We start from the raw sequence: 22354 nt of genomic DNA on the forward strand, positions 1-22354 counted from the left end.
GCTCTGGGGAGGTCAGCGTAATGTTTGGAGCGGTGGTAACGTGTTGAAGAACCATGTGATCCGATACACACATTTTAAACTTAACATTAACATCTAACGCAAAAACTTTAATTTAAGCCTGCTCAGAAGGTAATTTATAGTAGTAAAAGTATATAAAATTTAAGTAAAAGTATCCCATAGAAAACACAAGTAATATCTTACATTACAAATTTCACTTGAAAATGAAGTATTAGTATACATTGTAAAAATATAATGGGTGTAGCCACTCTGACATCACCCTCTGGCTTATGTACTCCTGTTTTGAAGCCTTGAGTTTGGCATTTTACCGTCATATCAGACTGTAAACAGGTTTATTTCTGCTTGAAAGTTGGGCATTTTAACATGGGGGTCTAAAGGGATTGACTCTCTTTTGGAGCCAGCTTCTAGTGGCCATTAGAGGAACTGCAGTTTTTGGCACCTCTGCATTTGCTTAATTTTTGACGGTGAAATTGTAATCTGTAAAGCAAATTTTAACTAAATTTGAATTGTGCAACGTCTCAATCCAACAGATCTTTGTCAGGCATTTTCAAAAAATAAAAAAATCTTTCATGAGGGAGTCTGGTGTTTGCTTCCTGTCTGAATGTGATGTTTTCTTGTACAACATGCCATTTTTGCCTAAACCTAACCATGTATACCAGCATGTGCTTTTGTTGACGTCCCAACACAGTTGCCATGTGCTTTTGTTGCTTAAACACAGCCATATGCAGCATAATCCCACCATGTGCTTTTGTTGGCATCACAGGAGCAGCATCCAAGAATGTCAACAGAAGACGCAAAGGGATGCATAAAGCATAATATGTAGACATGGAAGTCCACAGCAAAGCGGCAACTTGTGACGTCTTTGGATGAGAACGTGATGGATAATTTATTTCAGTTCATAACTACCGTAACTAAGTAGAAAAGACATACAGTACTTTTCCCTTCTGCCAATCTGTGTGGTGTACACAACTAGTACTGGGAGGAAACTATAAAATGCATTACAGCATATATAATATATGCAATGTTTGCCTGCTAACTCTTGAAAGGCGTAATAAAAATGTTTGTGAATCTCTGAACAGAGTGCTTACCTTTTGCTTTAGATGGCTTTGTTTTGTCGCTCTGAAGTCCATTTCTTTCCATGCCAGATCCGAGGATTTAATTAGAGTGAATAAGGTGAATCTATGCTTCGATAAGTGAGAATAGGACAGGGAATAGGGAATAGGAATTTCGGCCCTGCTTTGTAATTTAGGCTTATAAAACAGAGTGACCTTAACTGAAAAAGACAGTTGTAAGGGTCAGTAAACAATATGCAGAAGATCAAATTTGCATAAATACAGAGTTCTTTGTTGGCCTGTACTGACAGCAGCCCAGGGTCCACACTCTCACATCACACAATCCACTTCTATTGTTGCACGCACAAGTCTACTTACTCAAGAGCTGCTTTTAATTTTAAGCCAATTGAAACCATACACACACCCACACGCATGCACTCTATTCTTAATCAAATAAACAAATAGATAAACAAATTAATAAGCGTGGAGGGCATGACTTTGGAATTGTTTGTGTTGTATGCATAACTGATAACTCTGTGGATTCACTGATGTATTATTCACATATGTAAACGAACACATTTAATACAAGTGGAAAAGCTGTTTGGTGCCAAACTTCCAATGTGACCTTCACCTGACACATCACTAGATACAGAGAGAAAATGCTCACCATTTCTCACGCTATTACAAGGATAAATGATGGTGCACATATCAGGAACACCAGATAAAATACACAAAGTTATGCTGAAAGAAATCTACAAAAACAGCATTCTTTTATCTCGTCTATACTGTTACAAATACAAACTCAAACCAGGTGTCAGGGGGTCAAACTCTACTGATACCATCCTGTCCTTATTACACTCAGCTCTCATTTCACACAAGGCCCAAACATTATCAAGTGTTTTCTCATTATAAGCTTCTTTTCTATTCTTTTCTTTCTTTTTTCTTTTTTCTTTTTTTTTAAAAATATGCATGAAACCCTCGGATTTCTCCCCCCACACAGACACTTTAGCTTTGTCGACAAGTCCAATCTTCCCTTGGCATCTTATCACCCAGTTCATATTTGGTCCACCAGTATGGGGATGGAGGAAAGTGGCAACCTCAAGGGCTGAAAAATGAAGCTAATGCTAATTGCAAAAAACTGCAGTTTCTCTTATGGCCACTTGGGGTTGGCTCCTAGTGTGAGTCCATCTCCAGAGATCCCCATGTTAAAATTCCCAACTTTTAAGCAGAAATAAATGTGCAACTTGGTACAATAAACAGTTTTGGTCTCTAACTAATTTCAACATTCATGACAACTTGTACGGGGTGAGAATTTTTGTATAACTCCCCCGTTTAAATTTTATTAATGCTTAAAGTAAGGCATAATTAAGGGCAGAGTCACCTAAAGTGACAAGCTGTTTGCTGATAGTGTCCTCAGCTTCTCAGGCAGATCCATCCCTCAACTCATCAAAGCTCCACCCTCTTAGCCAGATATAATCACTATGGTCAAAAGACATGAATAGATGCAAATTTGCGCTGGGTGACAGCAAAACATGTTCATAAATCAGCAAAAAATTCATGTGACATTGTGTTGCGAAAGCCTTTCACTGTTCAGATTCACCTGACATCACTTGAAGTCAGATACGGAGGAAAACCATTTTGTCGCCAATGCATTAGTGGCAAAAACTGTAGTGACTCTAATGGCCACTTGAGACTCTAAGTGTGAGTCAATCCCCATAGACCTTCATGTTAAAATGCCAAACTTAACAGCATGAATAAACATGTTTACCGTCCAGTACAAAATATGATTTTGGGCTCTACAACGAATTTTGATGTAGATTTTTTTTTTAGATTATTTTGATTTTTGACAACTGGAGTGAATTTTTTTTAATAACTCACAGGTTTATGTTTTTATTAAGGCTGAAAGTTAAGGATAACTAATGCCGGGGTCGCTTTGAGTGACACACTGTCTGCCTCAGCTTCTTAGTCAGATCCGTCCTTGACTCTTTTGGAGCTCTACCCACACATAGTCACTATGGTCTCAAAACAAGAATGGATGCAAATGTAGCACTGAGAGACACCAAATGTGTCTGTGTTAGTTAAAATATTTCAACTTGGGCAAAAAATTTATGTGACGCTGTGTTGTGAAAGACTATCAGAAATTCTTCAGACATCACTGAGAATCAGAATTGGAGGAAAAACATTTTGTTGCCAACACTGTAGTGACAAAAACTGCAGTTCCTCAAGTGTTAGTCAGTCCCCATAGACCCTCATGTTAAAATGCTTAACTTTGCGGTTTTTGTACAGCCTGGTACAAAAAACAGTCTCTACAGCTTATTTCTAATTTATGCAAAATTACGGGCGTGGCTGCTCTGAGTTTACTATATTAGCTAATGCTGGGACTAGCTGAAACCTTAAAGGAAGTCAGATTGTTACTGGAGGACAGAATCCCAGATAGATAACTTGTAGCACTCTAAGTATTTCTGTGGGTATACTGGTTAATTTCCAGTTCATCAGAAAGCACAATATACTAATAAACCACTTAAGGTTTTTTTTTCAATTGTGACATTATTTAATGCACCGATGTTTGAAAATGTCAAAGAAAGAAACAGAAAATGTTTGTGTTGACTTGTAAAGTCTCACTGGACACCAGCACATTTTTCAGTCCCTGTACAAACAAATGCTAAAAAGGATTATTAGTCAGCAATGTTTTGCCGGGTAATCACTGTTTATGGATTTTGGTCTAAGTGAATGTCAGACTTGAGCTTCCCAAAATGCTGAGGTGATAAAGGTCATTTCAGCAGGCAGAAAATGAAGATGAACACAGAGCTATAATGGCGGGGACAGACAAACGTTAAGAGTTAAATAATATCAAAACAAACAAAGGTCAATTCTTTTGACATTTATTTACAACAATTGAAGTCAAACGTAATGATAGGCTAATCTAAGACAGTCAGATTCATCAGTAATTCAGTGTCAGCTGGCACAAAGAGAGAAAGAGAAAATGTGCATACAGCAGTAGAAATAAATATTTTTTATGTGTACATAACTGGCTATAGATTCGGGTTAACCACATTTTCCAGTGTTGGTTGGCAGAATAATTTTTTTTCCTTCTCTTTTGAAAGTTATTTTGCCAGTCGCAATACCAGTTAAAAACTATACTCAATAAATGGCACTGTGATTAACAAATTAAACTGTGATGGATAGGGAAAAGTGTGATGATGATGATATTAGTGCTCTGCTGCACTGAAAAGTGGACATATTCAGTTGTTGCCAGAAACTTGGTAGCAAAATGACTATTTGCATTTCATGACCTAGCTGTAATTGATTGCGACTTGCCCAGTTAGCTAGCAGTCAGCTGACTATCAGTTAGTGTGCAAGCTAGCTAGCTAGCAAAGCACACACTGAAAAGAAAGATGTTTACATAATTAATTCATAAAAAAACAAATGTAGCATCAATTCCTGTTCCATGATTGACAATACAAACCATACAGCTTTTATTTTGTGGAAAAGTTTAAACTTCAGCAAAATACAAAATTGGACAGTGCAACTCAGCTAACAGTACAGCTCACTTAAAGCTTGTTTTGAATTAAAGGCTGTCCAAATATGCTGTTTGGGCAGTGTTCCCTTCTTTACTATAATAGTGCTGGGGTCACCCTTTAGCTTTTGTAAGAGACGCTTCAGGCTTTCAAACAACTCCAATGCAGACCTATCTGCATAAGATTTAGAAGTTCAGAGCAACAGATTTAGTATAAAGCATGGGAAAGTATGCTTGAGGTGGATGGGTCCAACAAGCACAGGACTTACCCAAAAGACAGGGGTTTGTGTCCTGTGTGAAACTAAGAGTCAACATGGAGTTCTTTTATCACTTCAGTCATTAGTCAAGTGACTAATGTGACAACCGCAAACTTTTCCGAACCTCAACCAAGTTGTTTTGTCGCCTAAACTAACCACAGACCTCTTCTTAGTCACGCGAGTCCACTTAATATACCGCTGACCCCCTCTGTGTTATCACAGTGATGGCTTTATCATGAGTAGGGATAAATTATCTCCATTTTGGACTGTCTGCCTTAATTTTGGTCCAAGGTGTGAATTCATGTGTCACAACTCAAGGCCAAAGAGTAAGGCAAATTTACTTTGTTTCCACAGGTGAGTTGCAGTGATTCCACAGAAATAAGCGTTAATTAGGTCCGGATGCGTTAAGAAAGAAAAGAAAGCGGCCTGTTTTTATTCACCCCAGACAGCTGCCAAATTGTACAGATGTTACCTGTATCATCAGCTACATAGCAACATTCACTGACCGTGTCAAGGAGTGTGTCCGTGTGAGTTTGAGCCATTGCGCTCAACTGTGCGCATGCTGAAACCTTTAACAAAATGTTATTTACATGTGATTCAGCTCATAAGGATATTGTCTTTATAGAGGACATCATCATCAAAACTCTCTGCGCTCTTTTTATGGCCACTCAGCCCTCAGGCCCCGGCCTGTAGCGGAGTGTCCAGAGCTCTGATGTGGACGCTGGGCAAAGTGAACCAGGCTAAAGGAAGCTCTCGTCCGGCACTGTCATCCTGGAACTTGATGTTAAGGTAGAAATCTCCAGTGTAGAGGAAGAGCAGGGCACCCACACAGACAGAGTTTTCTTTGGGTTTCACCTGGTGATGGCAAAGACAGACGGCAATCAGAATCATTAGGCGCCACCTTTCAGTAGTTCCATAATGAAGCTGGCACACAGTCAGCCAGAGAGAAGCCAGCAGGGGAGTCGGTTTGAAGCTTACTGTGGCTTTGATGAAAAGGTACTGACAAGTGCAGCGTTTCCATGTTCAGTTGAGAACAATCCCCAAAATGAAGTTGTTTTGCACATTCAGGGAATATGGGGAATTCATTCATGCTTTCATGTGCTTTTTAGACCATAAGCTCTTTGTTCTGGCATCAACTGAGCAGCTTTTCATCGCCTCCAGCTTGTTCATTCAGGAGTGAGAACGTGTTGCAGACAAAGGCTCTCTTCTAGGATCTCTTCTCCGACAAGGTTCTTTTTAATCTACAGACTTCAACCATGACCTTTACAATCATGAACCTTTGTTTCTTTTTTTTTGTTTTTATCCTATTTTGCTAAACACGTTCCAGTATGGATATCTGAATGTTTTTCCTGCCTCCTCGTCAGTCACTGGTTTCATTTCAAGTCACGATTTACAGTGACTTGTTCTATGCCTAAATTATGTAATCCATCAAAGCCAAAGTCATGTCTGCCTCTACTGTTCCCAGAGGTACATTAATGTGCATGCTATAGCCGGCACTGCAATAAAACACAATGTTTATTACAATTCCGACAAAACTAAAAGCAGCCATGATTACATAACTCAACCATAAATCTCAGCAAGTATGTAGAAAGAAGGGAGAAAACAATTTAAAACATGATGATATGCTTTTATGTTTATTTTATTTATTTTATTTTTTTACCATCTGCGACAACATTGCAACGCCTGGTACTGTTTTCACCACGAGTGTATGTGCGTGTGTGACATCTATTGTAGCGGAACTATCACAAAGGCCGTTTTGAGTGTTTCACGTGATTATGTCTGTCTGTCTGTCTGTGGACAGATTTTTGTCACCGCGGTGGGTTTTTTTTAGCCCCTCTTTTTTATCTTGTGTGTATGTGTGTGTGTGTCCTCTCTTTATTAGTCTGTGTCCTGTCTCTATATCAGATAATTTTACTGGTCTGTGAACATAGCGCAGGCGGAACTCGTCATGAGTTCTGTCCCCCTCAGTAGAAGTTTGAGGAGTTTCAGTTGCAAGGTAACTGATCTGTCAATCAAGTCAGGGCTGATTTGATTGACTAACGATAGGAGCTGCTGCAGCAGAAGCATAGACTTTTTAGAGTGCAATTGACAATTAAGTTTCACTTTCACAGTGCATGAAGTTCTGCTGCTCTGTCTGTGCCCAGAGTAGGCCCAACTGACATCTGTCCATTTAATGCAGGTGTAAAAGGTTCTGTTCTGTGCATGTGTGTGTGTAGTTTGGGGCTGTGTATGTGATATGTAAATGACACAGGGGAAAAAATTGAATTCCCCCTCTTGGATTATTAAAGTATGCAATTCTTCCTCTTTTTTCCTTCTACTCAACTGTCAGTCTCCAACGATACAAAAATCAATACATGGCAGCAGATGTTTTAGTTGTGGCAGGCCACCACATGTAATGTTATGCTTTCAGAACATGTTTTTTCAAATACTTAAATATACATGGGGCATGGTCATCAGCAGTATCACATACATACAAACAAGTGTTTGACTGTCACATTCAAGAAGAGCTGATCAAATTAGGTGATTCATAAATTAGAAGAGCAGCTGCTGCAAACGCAAGTCAAAGCAAACTTTCCTCTGCTGCTGTCACATAGGTTAGACACAACGCTCAAACGTGGTGTGTGCACTTTACATGGAAGTGCAGTAGGGTGGAGAAATGATATACAATACTGAAACTATATGAAATATCTAACAGTCAAGTTTCACTTAAACGCACTTGGCACCCTGCTGCTCCATCTGTGCCTAGAGTATGCTCTGTTGCAAAAGAGAGATGGAGCCTCAAAACTCAAAAATCTATAAGTGGTGTAAACTGTGCAAATCACTGACATGTGCTGTTGGTACGCTTTTGCTCTGTGGTAATGTTGGGGCAACACTTAACTCTATTTAACATTTATGAGCAGTATTTAAACATTTAAAACTCTAAATGGTTAAGTATGTAGTGCTAAGCAAATATTAACAACTATAACTTCTCTTGTCAGCACCCACTAGTGGGGGCTGGTGCATTAAACAGAGAAGTTATAAATGTCACTGTGCCATTTTAAGTAAACACTTAAAACGGCACAATGACATCAATTCCCAGCCCTTACTAACCTTGTCAATGTAGAAGGTGTTGGAGCCGATGAAGGTGACAGCGTCCTCCAGATCGTAGTTCTGGACGCCGTTCTGGTAGTCCTGATAGGGCACCACAGTCAGAGCCAGGGGGCCCACTGAGTTCTTGCTCAGATTGGTCAGTTTTACCTCCAGGGTCACCGCATCACCCGCTTTACAGTCGGCAATGACATCACAGTCACACGGCTTCCCATTCACCAACACATCTGGACACAGAGGAGACAAAAAAAGAAAAGGGGATTAGCAGGCCCCAAACGGAGGCTTTTTTTGTCTTACATTCTGTACAAAACTGGAACTCTGAAGAATTTGGCAGGGAATTAAGACCGTTCAAACCAACATTTGAATCTCGCGCACAGCCATTCACAGGGTTCCCATTCAATCTCCATTTCATTTGTATTCATCAAAACCTAAGCTGACCATTAATGGCCTATCATAGTGCTTCTGCAGGAGTATCAATAGGCTTTGTTTGTCCTAAAATACATTTTATTGACATGAGCGGAGAGTGCCGGAGCTGTGGGTATTAAGCTGAATTCCCTCCTGTTAATCTCATGCATGACTAATTTCTGTTAAGAACCAACAAGATTGTTGGAACAATCCAAACGTGTGACAAACAAACACACACACACACACACACACACACACACACACACACACACACACACACACACACAAAGTACATTCCTCTCTTCCCACACAGCTATACCTCCCTCTCTCCTGTCGCAACCAACCAAGAAACAAAGAGTGAGTTCAATTCAATTCAGCTAATGTGTGGCCAGTCACTGCTGATGTGGCCTCTATTTGGCTAAGGTGCAGAGGGAGACACAATGATTTGTTTTGAACAACGAGCTCAGTGAACCGAGCTCCGGCGCGCTCCTGCCGGGGCCGAGGAGGAGACTGACTCTGAACGTGGGGGATTCAGGGGCGCCGGGAGAGATCACCCGAGTGATGACGAGAATAACGCCGGCCTACACACACACACAAAACACACACGCACAAACCACTTGTCATACGCTTTCTAGTGTCACGCCCGGAGCTGTGATAAACACTGTGAGTCAGAGCGGCTGAGCCTTGTGTGACAGCCTGATGAAAGAGACGAGCTGTGTTTGGTGCCGCCAGTGTGCCGATCTGTTGCGTACCGTGAGGGGTGGGGGGCTGTCGAGGGGTGGGGGAGTATGAAGATAGACAAACCATCCAGCAGGAGGGGGTGGGTGGTGGTGGGGTGTGGGCGACTGAGGCCGTGCTGTCACAGTCAGAGAGAGAGCCCCAGGGAGGCTGGAGCTACAGGAGGGTGACATTCAGCTCAACGTCTGTATTAAAAACACACTTCACTCAACACAGACAACCAGCAGCACTCACTCACTGAGTGGCTCTGAGGAGGCCTTTCTTCTCTTTTTTTGAAGAAAGATAAAAATGTTTTTCTAGATTTGGAATGATGTATTAGTTGGCTGAAACTGGCCTTTATGGAAAGGTTCTTTCAAGTAAATGTAGGGTAGATGTGGTAAATATTCCGATTACACCCTGTACATTATTTATCATTTCAACATTGGTATCGGCCAAATTTCGCCTAATTGACCACTATCAGCTGACAGATGACATTTACCAATGGCGGCGGCTGATGTTTACCTACTGTGTCACATCAGCTTTGCGCAGACTAAAAAGCAGGGCTTGAGACTAATGTTGTCCCAGGGAAAATGTGTTTGTGACAAACAGAGATTGTCAACAGGATGTCTTTAGGACAAAAAGATGCAGTAAAACTCACTATCAGTTTTTTAGTTTTGAAGCCTTGAGTTTGGAGTTTCAGCCAACACTGTCTTTTTTGGAGCCAGAAGGGACCATATTTGGGCAAGAGGTTGGAGCTGTGGAGAAGCGAGGGGTGGATTTGACTTAGAAGCTGAGGATGCTATAAGCGGACAGCCTGTCACCTAAAGCAGCCCACAATTAAATAAGTGACATTTTAAGCATTATTATATTGTGAACAAGTGTGTTTGTAAAAAAATTCACCCCCTGCACTGTTTTCATGACACTTTCAAGACAAAACCAGGCTGTAAACATGTTTATTTCTGCTTTAAAGTTTGGCATTTTAACATGGGGTCATGAGGTCATAGAGGATTTGTTTTGGAGCCAGCCTCAAGTAATCATTAGAGGAAATGCAGTTTTTGACACTTCTGCGCTGGCTTAATTTTTCAGCCTCTGAGGTTGCCTCTTTGGTGGCTTTAACAGCTAACGGAGGTTGCATTGAGTTACACCATAATGCATTCAAACTGTATTCAGTAAGAATGAGTGTTGGGCGGAGATAAATTACAATATACTCATGATTTGTTCAAATGCAATCATGTAATTTTTTTATTTTTAATGGGAAATAAGTACAGTTGTTTGAAGGAGACATTTGTTGATGCGTTAACAGCATACTGTCATATGAACTTTAATGCTTTGTGTATTTTATTTTGTATTTTTGTGTATTCCATTTTATGATCTTTTTTTGACATTTGTAAATTGTCTCTGAGTACCTTGAAAAACACTGTATAAATAAAATGTATTATATAATATAGATATTAGAAAAAGAATTGATGTATGTAGTAAACTATATATAACTAAACTAACTAACTTTATATAACTAAATGAAGTGGGGGTTTTTGTGCATGATTGAATTTGTGCTCATTCAAAGGCAGTGTGATGAAGAATTTAATTTCAGTTTTTGTAGCCAAATTTTCCTTGTTTCACTGGCACTAAATTGTGATTAAATAATAGCAAAAAAAATAAATAAATAAATAAATAGACAGCAACAATAAAACAGCTCTATCTGCCCAGAATTTCACAATTGGTGCACCCTTTCCATTGTACTACTTATCTATGAGGTTATCAAATGAAACATGACCATATCACTGGATAGTATAAAAACTATTAGAGCAGGTCTGGTTTACACGTTCTTGTTGTGTAAAGTAAGTTGTATTAGCCACGTGGCCACATTAAAAACAGGATGAATAGTGCTTTAAGAGCATTTTTGTTTTAGCTCAAACAAAGCGTATATGAAAATGTCTGTATTTTTGTTTTTGCTGAAAGACCTCTGATGATAGTGTACTTAGAAACCTATGCACACACACAAACACACACATGCATCCACACACATACAGTAAAACACAATCCTTTCATAGCTGGTGGCACCGAGCCTATAGTGACACCTAAGCAAGTAGTTATATTTAGTTTGTTCAAAGTCTTGTTGCTAGGAGATGTGCAAATTATAGGTAGCCTACATTGGCTCTAGAACTGGAAATAAATTCTTTCACAGCGAAATTTAAAGCGAACAAAAGAGAATGGTTAGTCTGTAATGAGCTGATGAACTCCCACACACACAAGATTCAGTCACACACACACACACCCACAGATTAAATACTCGCTACAGAGCTTCTCTTACTCTGCTATCCTGGACTGTGTATCAGCACCAAGGCAATCAACCGATTAAGATAACAAACGCAGAAAAACAAGTAGTGGGAAGAAACGGCTGCCTACTCTGTTGAGGAAAACCGCAAATGTGTTAAAAATGCATGAACTTAACCATACACATTATCAAAGGAAAAAAATCTATTCAATTGTGGTAAATTGGTACTGATGAGATGAGACAGCATTTGCTAATATTCAAGTTTTGGACAACTCATCCTTTACGTAACCTTGACAACAAATAGATCAACCAAGAATGGAAACATCGCGGCTTCCGATTGGTTGTGATTCTCTGGGGAATCTCAGCGAACATCTTTGCATCTCCGCAGAGAGGACGCTAAAGGTCACGACAAAACACTGCTTTATAAAAGCATCTGCTGTGTGTTTCCTGTTGTGCCGAGCTGAGTGCTGTAGTGCTGCTGCACCAATGCTCTCTAAGTTGCCTCTACAATCGTCTGGTAAAAACTGCAGGTATACCCGGGAATGACGTGTCCCCAGAGGCTTAACTCTTTAACAGTCTCACCAAGAAATACTTTTGCAATTACAAATTAAAACATAGACTGTAGGATATGTTAACAAAATGCATCAATTTATTAATAAAAAAACATTTTCCTAGTATAACGCTTTGTAAAAATGTGCAAAAATCAATGTAAAATAATATAAATCTAAAAATAAGAGTGTGGTCATGCAATAAACACATCAAAATAAATAAGAAATTAAAATTAATAAAAAATCTGTTTAGAATTTATGTTCAAAAACTAATCGACAATGTTATAAAAATCTGAAAATAAGATTAATGGAATAAAATACATAAATAAACAAAATAAATTTAAAAAACATAAAAACAAATACAAATAATTATGACTCTAACAACAAAATCTGTTTAAAATGTATGGTTGAAAAAAACAAATAGTCAATTCAATATAATAAAAATTGAATTGAATAGAATTACAGTTTAATCACAATACTATTATACATCTTATAAAAACATCTGTATAAAATTAAACTGGGTTTTTCAAAGTTTTTAGAGAAGCAATTTGATGACGTTTGATAATAGTTGATCATTATATTTAAATCAAACTAGAGGACTATATTTTTATGTTCTGCAAAGTATCAAATTTCAGTTTGCGGGCATTTCCTGCCAAGTTATTAATTGCCCTTTTTCCCTTTTTTTTTTTTTTTTTTTTTTTAAAGAAACCAAACCAATTTGCCCACGTTTCAAAGTTTAAATGCCTGTGAAAGACGTCTGAAAGGAAAATTATGTCGATCCAGGTTTCAAAGGGTTAACATCCTAGCTGCACACTCCTTTTCTCAACTACAAAAATGAAATGAAGAGAGGACTTTTTTTTTCCTCAGATGATGATACTAGCTGGAGGGAGGAGGGAAACGGGAGAAAAGAAAATGAAGCTGTAAGGAGGCTTCAGAGGAGCAGTTTGGCACATTAGAAGATCTGTACTAATAAAACAGTCCACAAAACACAGAATAGGTAAATGTCAGCAGGGAGGAGGAGAAACATCACTGTGACTACATACAGCTCCAACAAGTGCTGCAAGAGAAACAGGTGCTTCTCAGAGTGAGTGTGGAAGAATCGACTTGGGACTGAAGTTCATTTTTAGTGCATTGATTTGCTGTGATGTGACAGTTTCATTAATAATTTGCAAGTGAAGAATTGATCTGTTTAATCATCCTGCCTGGGCTCGCGTGCTGCACTTACAACATGTTACGTAACACGTGTTGCTGTCTTTCACGTTCGCGCGCGCACAGCTCTGCCCAGATGCCCTGCGCTGCGGCAGGCGTCGCCACAGCAACCAGGAGAGAAACAGAGCGCGCGCGGGGGAGAGGGAGAGAGACGACACCTATCTCCTGTATGAGTATGAGCTACAGATCAAACTGCGGCTCGAGGGATTAAACGAGCCTCTCCGCCCCTCTCGGTATCGCTGCTGTCACCCCTGAAGATAAAGATGACAGCCGTCACTCGGAGATTTGTCAGTGTTTACAAGATTAACGGCGCGCTCCACGCAGCGTGTCGATTCAGCTCATTGAGATGCACTCACAAATATTGTGCAGCGCGAGGAGAAAGCGGACGGATCGCGCGCAAACAAACAGAAATGTCACGTTCGTCGTACCTCATGTAGAGTGACATTTCTCGAGTGCATGTAGGAAATGCTCATTACACAAAGAGGGTGTTACTGTGGCGCTGCAAAACCGCATCACCAAATAGTGTAGCCTATTATTTAGTGCAGTCTTCAAGTGTATTTTGGAAAAATAGAATACTGTTGCATAATTTCATTTTAGAAGGTGACTTAATTATATGCATTTTAAATAAAATATGATTTCTTTTCAACAATGGTAACCTATTCCTACCTACCTACCCTAGCTTCATCACTTTCTTTGTGCTGCTTTAAGATGCCCCTCAAAAGTATTTAAACCTTTGAACTGTGAGCGAATTGGCTTGATTTCTTTTTAAAAAATATGGGAAAAAAGGCAATGAGCAACTGGGTATAAAATGTTTCACAGATAAGTAAATTTAGAAAATTATTCTTAAAAAGCTAGGGAAAAAATTCTAGGTAAAAAAAGAGAAAAAAGCAAGCTAAAAACTATATTTTTCATTATCATAATTACATGTTTATAATTATGTTACAAAATTACCATATTTTAAGCACCTTTTCCCATATAATTTCTATGTTTTTTTTAATTTTTTTAAACTTTATTTAACATTTTTTATTCCTAATTTTCAGTGCATTTACTTTTGGGCTGCTTTATTCAATTTCTTGTTAATTTTGGAGTAATTTCTTCTTTCATTGCAAGAAATTAATCCATAATGACAAGTGCCAATATAAATAATACAATTAACATGAGGGGAAAATAATTTAAAAATAATTTATGAGTAAAAAGAAAATAGATCTCAATACCTTGAAAAGAAAAAAGGAGAGGTAATGCCTTTGATGATAAACAATAAGGAAAAGAGCTCAAGTAATAAAACAACAGAGAAAGACAGACACAGAATCTATACACTCCGAATATGAGTTATGATTATGATGGAAATTCTGACCCAGTAAAACAAAAATGAAAAGGAAGTAGAGACCCATAAATTAATACAAATATATTAAAATGAAACAGAGCATCCTGCCGACTGCATTAATTTAATAATTATGCACATAAGGTAATGCTTTAACGGTAAAACAACCCGCTCAGTGTGCTGTTGTAGCTCTGAAGACAAAATATTCATAATGGCTGATAATCATTCTGCGGTATAGATTTGTTATTTTCTGTTTACTGGGCTTTTATTTAATGAGAGGTCTCGCTGAAACTAAATCTACATTTGCAAGACAGCAGTATTAAATATTGCAGACAAAACAATATAAAACCAGACAAGAGATGAAGCATAAAAAACAAACAAAAAGTTGGTTGGCACAGTACATACAAACCCCCAATATTATTTGCCATTGTTTACAAAATCTAAAATTCTGTCTAAAGTCCCCTTGAATACTTAGCGGCTGCAGCAGTAAACCTACAGCCTTTCTTTTCCAGCAGATATGTGTCATTTCATCTGAGATAATAAAAACATGATGGTAGTTAGCCCAGAATGGCTTCATAAATTAAAAAAAATATACTAATGACTCAATCAACGTGTGGACAGAGATGACCGGCCAACCCCGGCATACAAAGCACAATAGTGTGTGAGCAATGTTAATTTGATAACCAATTCTAATGTGCTGTGATCAATATAGTAGGCTGCAGCATATGCAAAAAAAAAAAAATCACATTATTTTGCCGTATGAGTAGTGAATATAGTGAAAATGGTAATTTTTGCATTATATTTTCAGAAAAAAAAGTTTCAAGGTTGGTTTCAGTCTTGATGCTTCTTTAGTTATTGCCAAAAATATGTTGTATAACGTCACCGTGGTCTTGACCTATGACCTTCTACCACCTAATTCTAATCAGCTCGTCGTTGAGTCCAAGTAAAAATTTGTGTCAAATCACATTCACAAGAATAAGACAAAGGCAAGATCCCTGTGGCCTTTGATCACCAAAAACAAAGTTCATCCATGAGTCTACTCAAACATTTGTGCAAAATTGTAAGACATTTCCTCAATGTGTTCTTGAGATAACACATTCACAAGAATGACAGAGACAAGGTCACAGTGACCTTGAACATTTGACCTATGACCACCAAATCTAATTATTTAATCCTCGAGTCCATGCTGACATTTGTGCTAAATTCGAAGAAATTCCCTCAAGTTATTCTTGAGATATCATGGCCTCTATTCATCGCTGTCACCGGCACAGGGGTATAAAAATGCTGTACCAAATATGCATGTTCACTTACATCCTGATTATGATTTGTGTACCACTATCAAATAGTTGCAGCTCCTGAGCTCTGGATATTACATTTGGTCATGTTACGATTTTGATCATGTTTTTATTGGACATTATATTTATGTTGGCATTGGACACCACCTGATGTCAGATATCAGATATCAAAATTTAGTCTGAATGAAGTTCGGGTCAACAGCATTTTAAATATCTAATTAAATCTAACCGTTACCATGTATGGACATTACATTGTGACATTCTGCAGATGCTGGGTTTTGTTCTTTATTACTTACGACAAAATATCGTTATTTTACGTCTCATGTCCTCAGCATGAGATGTTTGGAAGATGTTGGATTTTGGTTACTTAACAACACAATTTAAAACCAACAAAATATCAATGACACCTGTCGCCACTATTCTGTGTCAAATGAATGTTGGCGTTAGCTGGGATTCCAACATGAGGAGACAGTGTGATGATTAAATTCATCTATAACAAATCAACATCATCAAGAAAAAAGGTCTTCTCTTTGCATCCAGAGACAAACTGAAACTGGACTTTTGTCTAAAATTTGATAGAATCAAAGTACACCATTGTAAAAGATATCCAGGTTAACCATCCTCCAGAAGCTGTGCCTTTTCTTTGAGAATGAACATTAACAAAGAGTGGTGCTCCAGCCCAGATGACCAGGTCATCAGGGTTTAACAGCTCATCCCCGACAGTGGCCGCTTTGCAGGCAGGGTCATTGATGAATGCTCCGATGGAGCCGGAGGATGTGCTTTAAAAGGTTGAGGTGCTCTGCAGTAAGTCTAAAAATAATCTGCTGGCCCTCTGATATCCCCTGAAGCCATCTGCCCCTTTTATAATTATCCCCATAACAACCACTCACTTGATATGTTGTCTTTTCCTTCAACAAATGTTTAACCCTTTCAAACCTGCATCTCCATCACTTTTCTTGTGCTGCATTGAGATGCCTTTCACCTGTTTTTAAACCTTTGAATACTGAGCGAATTGGTGCAATTTCTTTCAAAAACATGGGAAAAGGCAATGAGGAACTTAGCATGAAGTGTCCCACAAACTGAAAGAGATCAATACATTTCGATAATTATTTTCAGGCTCGGCATCACAAAATGAGGGTCTCCCTCAATGATTTCCCGAGTCTTAAATAAAGGTCTGAATTATTTTTTCTTTTTAAAAGCTAGGGACATGTTTTTTTTCCAACTAACCATATATTTGATCTTTTTTTACTGAATTATCAATAATAATTATTAATTTTCAAGCAGTTTTTCAGGTCATTTCCTTTATTCATTTTAACATTGCCAGTGTTTTTTTTTGTTTTTTGTTTTTTTTTTTTACAAATTTTCAAGTAATTTTCTTGCATTTTGTATTTGACCAAGCAGGCATGCTCAGGTTTTAAAGGGTCAAAGATTTCATCTGCTTTGACAAGTAGGGAAAGGAAACATTTCCATGTACATCTTGAACTGTAGAGTTTTTCTATTTTGGGACTGCTTTGTAGCAACACATGCAGTCTAATAGACATAAAGCGGTGAAGGGAATATAAACTAACCATAAATTTTCCAATGAAAACTTCTCCCATTGCAGCATCTTTCTAAAAAGGTCTGTGTAATCGCTGCCCATCTGTGCCTCTTTTTGTGATCCAACATGTTTCATTATTTCACCGTTAGCAGGACATATTTAAGAAGCTTCACCCGAAACAAGCAGACCTGCTCATGTGCTATAATTTCAATCAGCGGCGAGCAGCAGCCTGTGGCGGAGAGATTGGAGGTTATGTCGCAGCAACAGTTTATAAGCTCGGTAGACTAATATTGGCTCATCTCCACACAGGACGGCTAACTGAGCTGAGCCGCTTCCAGCCCGAGTGTACACACTCATCGGTGCTCTGTGAGCATCATGACCAGCAGCATTACTCATCCAAACATTCAACATCGCTTTCAGTCCCCACTGGTGGCTACGTGACTTCTGTTTACTCAAATAACACTCCTCTCTCCTTTTTTTCTCCCACCTTTCATTCTCGCTCTCTCTCTCTTTTTTTTTTTTGCTTTTTAATAACAGGAGTGTGCTCTGCTGGCTCAATGTTTGGATGCTCAGGCCCAAGGTTATCATTGTTTAGCATCCTTATCCTTCACTTTCAGCTGCACTCAACCGGGCTTTTAAAGCAGGCCTATTACTGTGAGGATACAGGGATTAAGATGCTTACACACACTTACTGAAGCATTTAACAATGAAACTTATTGTTACATGTCAGACTGCGACAAGAGGGAATAAGAGAGCACTCATAGGCTCTCTAACAGGGAATCACAATAGATCTGAAGAGACTCTCGTATACGTGAGAATAGGAAAAAATAATGAATGAATACAAATATAGACTCACACAGGGACCAAATCTTGGGGAGCTGTCATAATGTCTAAAACCTTCTTTTAAATTTTTTCATAGCACAATACAAGTGAGCATCATTTAGGCAAACTGCAATGGAAGCACCAATATGAAAACAAACAAATAAAACCTGCAACACAGCACAAGACAAAACGGGGGAAATAAAGTCAAATGAATCAAAATAAAAGAGGAAAAGGAGGAAAATGTTTGGCTTGGATTTTCCATTTGTTGTACACGTGTGTTTGTGTGTGTGTGTGTGTGTGTTTGTGTGTGTGTGTTTGTTTGCACAGAGGAGTGGACAGGTTTTCTGCACAGAAGACAAGAGAGAGAGAGAGCAAAAGAGGGAGACAATGGAGGGAAAATAGTAAATAAAGGAATTTGTATAATCTTTGAATTATTTTATGCAGATAATTATCTGTATTATACATGTTAATAGGATTACAAAGGCAATTTTTAAAATTATTAATATTAATGAATAATTTTATTAACTGTTTAAATTAATAATAAATCATTTTTATTAGTTCGTATTGTTTTCGTCATTCACAAGCTATAAACTGTTTCCAATCTGCTAACACAATAACCAATTCACTTAACTAATACTATAGTTCCCTTTATCTTTTGCTCCTCATTGACTTTTTAAATGCAAATATGCATAATAAATATAAATGCAAAACAAAAATATCAGTGTAACACTTGTTTTTTTGCTCACAATTTTTATAAGTTGCTATAAAAGACCTTTCCTATGCAGACTAAAGGCCCATAACAGCAAACTGTATTTTTTAAAATTGTATTTATTCTTCTTTTTTTTTTAAATGTGTGTCCCCTATCTAGCATCAGAGTCCTTTTTTTCCTCAGCAGCAGTTTGTGATTCATGGTGTGGATAATTGAGCTATCAATCAGTTCAGAGCTGATCAGATCAGACTGATGGGTGAGAGGAGCAGCCGTTGCGAGTGAATGCCAACCTTTAGACCCAGCAGAATGAATGGCTATTTTTTACTTTCACCGCGTCACATGTTCTACTAGGTAGGTACAGCAGGTTGTCTGCTTATTAAGAGATCGACGGTTCAATCCCTGGTTCCTCCAGGTTGCATATCAAAGTATCTGTTTGTGCCATGGATGTGTGAGTGTGTGTGTGAATGTTTAACTGGTGAGCAAGTGGCACTTTGTATGGTAGCCTCGGCCAGCAGTGTATGAATGTGCTTTGAGGGGCCGGAGGACTAGAAGGCGCGCTTAAAATGCAAGTCATTAACCATCCTAATGTTTGTTCCAACAGCAAATTAACCTCTTAATCATGTCTAAATGCTATATACATGCAGCCAAACATACATACATACTGTGTATCATGCTGTTTAATGAGCAGCTGTGCGTGATAAAGTGGCCAATATTTCCATCTGCCTCCAAATGTCTTGAGGATTGGATTTATCCACACAGACAGATAAAATGTTTTCCTATTTCCCTCCACCTCTTCTCCGTAGACTGAAGCAAGAGGGGAAGATTGCAGAGAGGAGAAGAGGATGATATAATACAGCATGTTGCAGGCACATAGTTCACACTTTGGCAAACTGAGCCACCTGGACATTACCTCAAGCATTTTGTTTTTGCAGAAGTGTGAGTGTGGCCGATCAGGAAATAAAAAAGAACAATTTAGACCTAGTGTCTTTGCAATACAGCAACTTCCCAAAATAGAACAAATCAATAGTGTGGAGGAGCACTAGTTTGGTGGCTGGGTGCCATTACACTTAAGGCCCCATACTGAGATGGCAGTCTTGGCTTGAGGCTTCCTGCTGTGCTGTCATATAATACTTCAATCCGACTCTTTTTCCAAACTATACCCACATTGTGAATATTCTGTTCAGAGCAGAGGAATCTCTATTATATCTGTATTATAACCTGTGTAGTAAATGTGTCATTGTACTGGTGCAAAGGCTATGTGAATGAAAAATCAATCTGTGGATGTTGCAATTATTCCAAAATTCAAACTTCATTTGAGCACAATTTGCATGAGCTAATTTAATCAACCCAGAGTCACTTTTAGCTACAGCAGATGGGACAACGCATGCTGACGATTCTATACTGCATATCAGTATTTGAATACAAATTTGGCTGAATAAAAGTGATTTGTCTCACGGAGGATCCAGTTCTCACTCACTCATTTTTCCTTTTTATATAACATCACCTCACATCAGCGTAGATGCTGTGTTATCCTTTGTTCTATTACATCGTGTTGTGACTGCTCGTCGCCTCCCGCTTTTTGTAAAGGTTCTTACAGAAAGCAGAATGTTGAAACAACCCACATCTCTTTTGTGTGACCTCCACAGCACATCCAAACTCAAAGTAACGACTGAAATTCTGAGTGAACAGCTTTGGGAATCCTCTCAGAGGACTGCACAGCAGCTCTGCATGGAAGCAATGAAAGAGAGTTACAAGTAACAAATACACTTGTTTAACAAAGGCTAACACTGTTAGTTGGAAGTACATTTGTTGAGGTGAATTTCTGGTCTTGTTCATGTACCACATTAATCATTCCATTTCAAGTTTAAATGGCATTTTCCAACAAACCATGCCCACCACTAGTACAAGACAAACTAACCACTGTTACTTGAACTCTGCTGCAATACCATGTTTCAATGAATAAATGTGATGCCAAATGTAGCAATACTCCACTTTATAACTCATTACACTTGAAGACATGATTTACCTTTTAAGTAACAAGATCTTACCCTGACCACTTCTCTTTTAACCTAACACTTCATAGCTATCTAAATTCAAATTAGCAATTTCTTTGGCAAAAGGGGCAGATCGTGGACTGACAATAGACTATATAAAGAATAGATGTAGCGTCCGTGAAGCCACCCATTGGTTTTGAACCCTTAAATTTGGTATTTTGGCTGTCTTCATCTTGCTTTTTTGGAGCCAAAAGTAGCCATATTTGGACAAGAGATTAGAGAGGACACTATTGGTAGACACCCTACCGTTAAACAGGTGTAACTTTGGGCCTCAATAAAATTATGATGATTAAAAGATATAAATAAATAAATAAATCACCCCCCTTACACCTGATTGAAGTGTTAAAATTAGGTACTGAGACAAAAAACTTCTTTTAATTTACTCATTTAATTACTGGGCTGTAAGCATGTTTAATTTTGTTGTAAATTTGGAAAATTTAACACTGACACGTTTAGCGGTATTGGCGCAAGCCTCAAGTGGCCACTAGCGGAACTGCAGTTTTTGGCACTTATGCATAAATGCGCTTTTTAAGCCTTTGTGATTGGCCCTTGGGACTGATATGTAGGTCTGCTGAGCCACAGTCCAACGATATCTGGTAAAGTAACCGTTTTCTAACTACACAGCCTCAGATATTTTTCATTTTCAGATTTGTAGTCTTCAGCCCCAGCTGACTCCAGTGACATCTCTGAAGGTCATTTTTCAGACTTCTTCTTCAGAGCCATAAAAAGGCTTTCAACAACTTTTCTACAAATGCACTCCTCCAACTGTAAACACACTCTGAAGTGTTGCATCAGTACACAAAATAAAGTTTTAATTTATATTTTAAAAAATCTAACTTTTGTTTGAGACAGCAGAAATTCAGCTTTGGCCAGTGACGTATTATCCACATGCCTGACCAGCAAAGTTCAGGAAATGTTTTTAATTGTGCTGGTAAGTGATGTTGCTTTTTTCCATATATACATTTTTGTACCTAATGTCTTTTAGCAGCAACCTGTAATTTTCTCTGTAATGCCTGGAATTGAGGCAACTTGTTCACTCTGCAAAGAGGATTTTTTTTAAATTGCTGTGCAATTTCGATGTGACTGTTTGTATAATATTTCCGCTTCAGTTTTGTGTATGACTTAAATTGGTTGTTGAAGTGTTTGTGGATCCAAAATAGTTTTTGTCTCTTTTGCTGAAAGGGATCTTGAACATGATGTACCTGAGTATCTTCTTCTGCTTTGTTTCCTGCCAATGAACACCTTCAGTTAAAGTCACAACTGAGACTACAGACCACCAGTTTAACTCATTATTTTTTCTTAAAAAATCTACAGCACCATTGGAACAATCTATGATATCACAAATTATAGATCATAATCATATTATAAAGCATTACTCTATTGGACACGTTTACATTAAATATTCATTCACACACCCATAACCAGCAAGACAGATGGTGAACACAAATAAGCTTGAGATAGAACACCATAAAAGTACTGACTGCATGTAAAAAAAAACCTGCAGTCCTTAATACAACTACTCACTATGTCC

General features: G+C 38.3%; 1 protein-coding gene across 3 annotated transcripts in view; it reads right to left on the reverse strand.

Moving 5' to 3' along the window:
- Window positions 1-3936: 3936 nt before the first annotated feature.
- The window catches only part of trappc9 (trafficking protein particle complex subunit 9), a 250147-nt gene continuing 231729 nt past the window's right edge, over window positions 3937-22354 (reverse strand). For all 3 annotated transcript variants that reach the window (XM_042506370.2, XM_042506368.2, XM_042506369.2), the window contains 2 exons: window positions 7935-8158; window positions 3937-5699 (listed from right to left, as the gene is read on the reverse strand). In XM_042506370.2, the coding sequence (XP_042362304.1) occupies window positions 5520-5699; window positions 7935-8158 (404 nt within the window). In that variant the 3' untranslated portion in view covers window positions 3937-5519. The remainder of the gene's footprint in view (window positions 5700-7934; window positions 8159-22354) is intronic.

This window comes from Plectropomus leopardus, chromosome 17 (genome assembly GCF_026936395.1).
Source record: "Plectropomus leopardus strain MGB_pleo_1.0 chromosome 17, ASM2693639v1, whole genome shotgun sequence".
In the NCBI taxonomy this organism is placed as follows: Eukaryota; Metazoa; Chordata; class Actinopteri; order Perciformes; family Serranidae; genus Plectropomus; species Plectropomus leopardus.